The sequence below is a fragment of the Dreissena polymorpha genome, chromosome 1 (assembly GCF_020536995.1).
Source record: "Dreissena polymorpha isolate Duluth1 chromosome 1, UMN_Dpol_1.0, whole genome shotgun sequence".
NCBI classification, from domain to species: Eukaryota; Metazoa; Mollusca; class Bivalvia; order Myida; family Dreissenidae; genus Dreissena; species Dreissena polymorpha.
In genome coordinates this window covers 112,196,206-112,201,249 of record NC_068355.1, presented here as the reverse complement: position 1 = coordinate 112,201,249, position 5,044 = coordinate 112,196,206, and the positions used below count along the sequence as shown (strand labels likewise).

Sequence of the window (5,044 nt, the reverse complement as noted above, 5' to 3'; positions counted from 1 at the left end):
TAAGTTATAGGAATGAGATACTAAGTCGTGATAAATATGAACAAATAACAGGGGGTTGATGGCCCTAAAGCGCTCATTTGAGTTCACGGACATCAATTGTTGTAGGCTTGACCTGCTAGAAGTTACGAACTTACTAAGAGAACAGAACACTAGTTCATACCTAAATGAACAAGACATTTGTCCATGGAGTAAACGGACGCGTCCAAGTTCCACTTTTCTTTCTAAACTTGGCTAACATCAAGCTGTTTACAGCCAATTTTGACTTTTATCCCCACGTTTGACATTGACGTGTGAAGTTATGAGACAGGTCATACACGCGACACTCTGTATCCTCAAATTCACTCATGGTAGTTATTTGTAGAAGGTTGTCTTATAATTAAAAAATAACTAAAAACGTTACAACCTGAACAAGCTGTTAATAGCCAAATTTGATTTTTTTTAACCGGACCTCAGAGATAATGAGACGGAATTCGTGGATTACACGACTGATGTTTGTCATCAGTGGTGTGTTGTTTTAAAATAGCGTAATTAATGAAAAAGTAACAGTCCCAGCTGTTTTTGCCAAATTTTATATTTGAGCTGTGGCATTGACTTTACGGTAGATAGAAGAGTTAAACATTCGAAACGTCCTCTTACAATCAGTTGCAAGTCAAGTAATTTTAAAATCCATTAATATATTGCAAAGTAATAGCCGAGACAGCACTGTTCGAGCTGTGTTTGGTCAACTTTGACTTTCGTCCTCTTAAATATGACCTTAACCCATTTATGCCTAGTGGACTCTCCCATCCTTCTAAATTGGATCAAAATATTTCCAAAATAAGGGATGTCTTGTATATTTATTTCTATATTTAGAATATTTCTTACAGAAATTCCTTTAAGCAAACAGCGCAGACCCTGATGAAACGCCGCATCATGCGGCGTCTCATCTGTGTCTACATTGTTTGGCAAGGCCTTTTTTCTAAACGCCAGGCATAAATGGGTTAACCGTGGGGTTTACGTTTGTGTCAAGTTAGATCAAAATCCCACAATACCGGTATAGCAGTTATGATTTATTGGAAGTCATTGTTAACAATCACTATCACAATTCAAGAACAAACACGGTCAAAATATCAAGAAATCAGTATTTTTATTCTTCCTTTTTTCGATAGCCTCGTATTATATCGAACTTGGAATAATAAAAGTATTTTGTTGTGTCCGCTCTCTCCATATGTGTGGGCCGAAATATAACACTATAAAACATAAATTTGTGTCTGTTGATCTATTTTACACGCGTCTGCCGTTGAACAACGTATCAATTTGTTGTCGCCTCAACTGATCAAATTGTAGCAATAGTAGTTGGGCTCATTGTTTTATGAGGTTTCCAGTTTACCAAACATGTGACTTTCTTTTGTGTCGCCCGGCTTAGGGTCGTGTCGGCGTTGGCAATCGTACGCCTGGTTCCATGTCCTTTGCGCAGCCATATGTAAGCAGATATGTAGCTGCAGGCGACACACAGCCAGGCAAGGTCGAACGACCAACCGTAGCTGTACACTTTGGATCGGTGTATCAAATCTGCCGAGAATAGTGTTTAATTTAAACGGATGTCAAGTTTTCTGTATTGTTTTTGTTAAAAGCCATGACATGGTTAGACACTCTTAAGATCGTTTTCTTAGAAGAACAATGGATAAGCAAATCACTTCTACAACAACATGTTTGGTCAAATTTTGGTCGTGAGTTCTAAATCACGGATCGGATTTCACAGACATGTTTTGCAGGCAACATTCTTCAATAAACATGCTTGACATTAGCAAAAATTGTCCTTTGTAAGAAAGCCTTTAGCAAAATCAAGATTTTGAGAAAGTCTAGTATGTCGGAATATCGCACTTTTAACAAAAATTACAACAATAAACCCGTTTTCGCCATGAATTACCTTTGAACGGAACATCTTGGCCTGGAAATAATTCCATCTTACGCAGAACGTAGCACCTTCCATGGAAGAGTGCTATGCCAATTGTTAGCAGAAACCCTGGAATGTACCACATATTACACGACGATCAATTTATCAGCCAAAATGTAACCGTGTAACCGTCAACTTAAGACAGAAAGAAGCTACGCAATGTTGTTTCAAACTTGTCTACTTTACGTCATGTTTGCCGTGAGTTTTTTTTTATTAAAACTAGAATTTAACGTTTTCTGTCTATCGTAATACAATGTATACATATAGCAAATGCAAACCTCTCAAAATAGTATTGTATAAACCCCATGTTCATTTGTTGAGGAAGATTATGGAATGATTTATCATGCAAAAGTTGCAATGGCACACTTATGTTGCTTATAATATACACTTTACAACGATACATATAATAATCAAATCGTAAAATACATATAATTGTTCTGACAAATCGCAATAATATTTGATGCTGTTTTTTGCAATATCTTAGCTCGTCTGCGTTGTGTGCTTTTCATTATTCTGTTTAATTTGAACAGAAAACTTGCGTAAATATTTCTCTAGTATGAATTATAATACTACAAATAATAAAAATAACTCAATATGTATAATAGAACAAATCAACAGTACCTGCTGAAAGCGACATAATGGAAGCGATGTGGAACAAACGTGTGTTAGGGAACCTCAAGAACGTGGCATGCCATCCGGTAACAAACGCAGCGCCTACGAGAACAATACATCCAACTGCGCATGCGCAGGCCATCGACTTTAGAACTGGTCACAGCGGAAACCAAACAGGAATAATATAATAAATGGTATGTGCATACTGTTGTTATTTCGCTGATTTATTTTTGCGGGTTGTCCCATCTTTCCTATCAAAGATGGCATTATTTGCAATAGGAATGTTTGACATGTTTAAAGCGAGATTGTACGATTTTTATGTATGTTAAATTGAAATATATTGATAAAAGTATGTTTTAATAACACAAAATAGGCAAGAAAAATTATACATTAAAGACGAATTTCATAAAATGCAGCAAAGACAAATTTGCGCCCCTAGCCGATTGTGACGAAGATATTTCGTACATATTTTCCTACAATAACCGAAGCATTCGTCTTTTCATTAGGATCGGAGCTAGTGTTCGTGTGTCGTATGAATATATATCGTTGCAGAAATTTAAAATAAACCGTTAAACTAAATTTAGATTCACATCGTACATGCATGATATACTGTACAGCCTTTTTCGATTTCAGAATTAAATATCATGCTTATTTTGCATTTTTCGACGCATGTTCTTCTTAACTTTTATTTTAATTTATATTGAAATATATGTAAAACTAGTTTTTTTACACATTTTATATAATTTATAAATATTTGACAAACTCGTATAATCTCGCTTTAATAGCAAAAAAATAAATTTTCCTAATTAGGTATATGTGATAACTGAACACACACATTTACTTTAATATGTTGGTATAATGTCTGAGAAAAAACATTGATCACGAAGAAGCCGTCAACCAAACAGAAAACATTCGCATTCCGTATTTATCTGATCAAGTACTCTTAAATTTCCACGTTTGCAACAGACAAAATATTATTCGTCTAAAGTTAACCAGAACAGAACTAGTTTCTTTTTATTCTATTGGTATTTCCTTGTTGTGCCCTCAAATATAAATGCCTTAAACAATCTTTATTGTTTCATAGATAGTTCTACTTACATGCAAGCTCCGACGCATGTTGTAGCTCATCGTTTTTTGAATCTTCCGAAAACAAAACATACAAGCAATTCCTGGGTCGCGAAAAGTTGAGACCAATTCGTGCACGGACCACCTCTGTAATAATATAATACGACAAATCTGGAAGCAAATCAGCACGTTTCTGAACAAAAAGTTTAGGGTTTGCTTTTTCTTAACCTTTTACCGCTTCACTTTTCACACAACTCGGTACATGAAAAATAAACATTAAATGCAAAATCTTATACATATAAATTTACTACAAGCAAACAATTTAACCTGCTTTAATTGATTTGCAGTGCAATTCGATGTGTTTGAAAACTCCGAGGAAATTCGCTCGCTCGACTGGTATATACCTTCAACATCGTCACAATCTCGAAAAAGATTGCCGTATTGGTTGAACAAATTAATTTCATGTTGCCAGATGACATTTGAGGCATTGAAATTGGCTGTTCTTGGCATTACGAGCCCATTGTCATCGCTGTTGTAGTCACTGGCTGTGTTTGACATGGAATGTTTTACCACAAATACAGGTGCGTGGTACGAAAAGCAGGTATCCACACAATCGTCTGAATTTTCAAAGGTTCTATTTTCCGTCTTATTGCTAATAGTCCGAATTTGAATATACGAATTGGTATCGAAAGGTAGCACAACATGCGTTTTCCAATTGTTTGTTTCTATTTCCTTTATGACTTGGTCTCTGTTTATACCTCTATATTCCCAATAGTCCGTCGTGAGCGCGATTATAAGCAGAACGGTTGTGTTGCCGACGAAAATAATCCCTCCATTGTCACAAATACCCATCTCAGAGAGGTGATAAATTACATTTGGCACAAGCAAACATTAGCTGTAATTTTACATGACCGTTCCAATCTTATATTAATACATTTACATAAATATTAATTAGATTGCCATCGTTAGTTAAATCAAATCCGCAAACGCCTCTATGTCCGTGTCATTCATCCACATTATAACATTAAGTTCCGATATTTTAGGAATAGCGATTTATGCCAAAATAAACAAAATTCCAGTTTCAAAGATGGCAAAGTTGCACATTAATGATATTTCAAAATGAATACCATGCTTGCATGGTGTATGTTTTTTCATTGCACACACGTTTTGATAGCATCAATCTATATAATGTATATCCGTTAAGCGTACCGATTACAACTTTCATAGCTAACATTGTCAATAAAATTGAATGAAGAAAAACTGCAGTTTGGTATATATATATATACCGCGATGGATTATTTTATGCATTTCTTTTATTAAGATAGCCTCACTCCCCGAGTACCCGATGTAATTTTCGATTGGATTGTGATAATTCAATATTATAAAGTAATATAGATTAAGGAAATCGACAGGAAACTTGGGATAATGCGA

The 5,044-nt window shown here is 35.2% G+C and overlaps 1 protein-coding gene across 1 annotated transcript; it reads right to left on the bottom strand.

Moving 5' to 3' along the window:
* Positions 1-1,044: 1,044 nt before the first annotated feature.
* Positions 1,045-4,465, bottom strand: LOC127844862 (uncharacterized). Its single transcript, XM_052375426.1, has 5 exons — positions 4,372-4,465; positions 3,647-3,760; positions 2,558-2,701; positions 1,910-2,005; positions 1,045-1,551 (listed from the first exon to the last, which is right to left on the bottom strand). Exons 1-5 carry the CDS (start codon positions 4,463-4,465, stop codon positions 1,316-1,318), a joined length of 684 nt encoding a protein of 227 aa, XP_052231386.1. The 3' UTR covers positions 1,045-1,315.
* Positions 4,466-5,044: the final 579 nt, after the last annotated feature.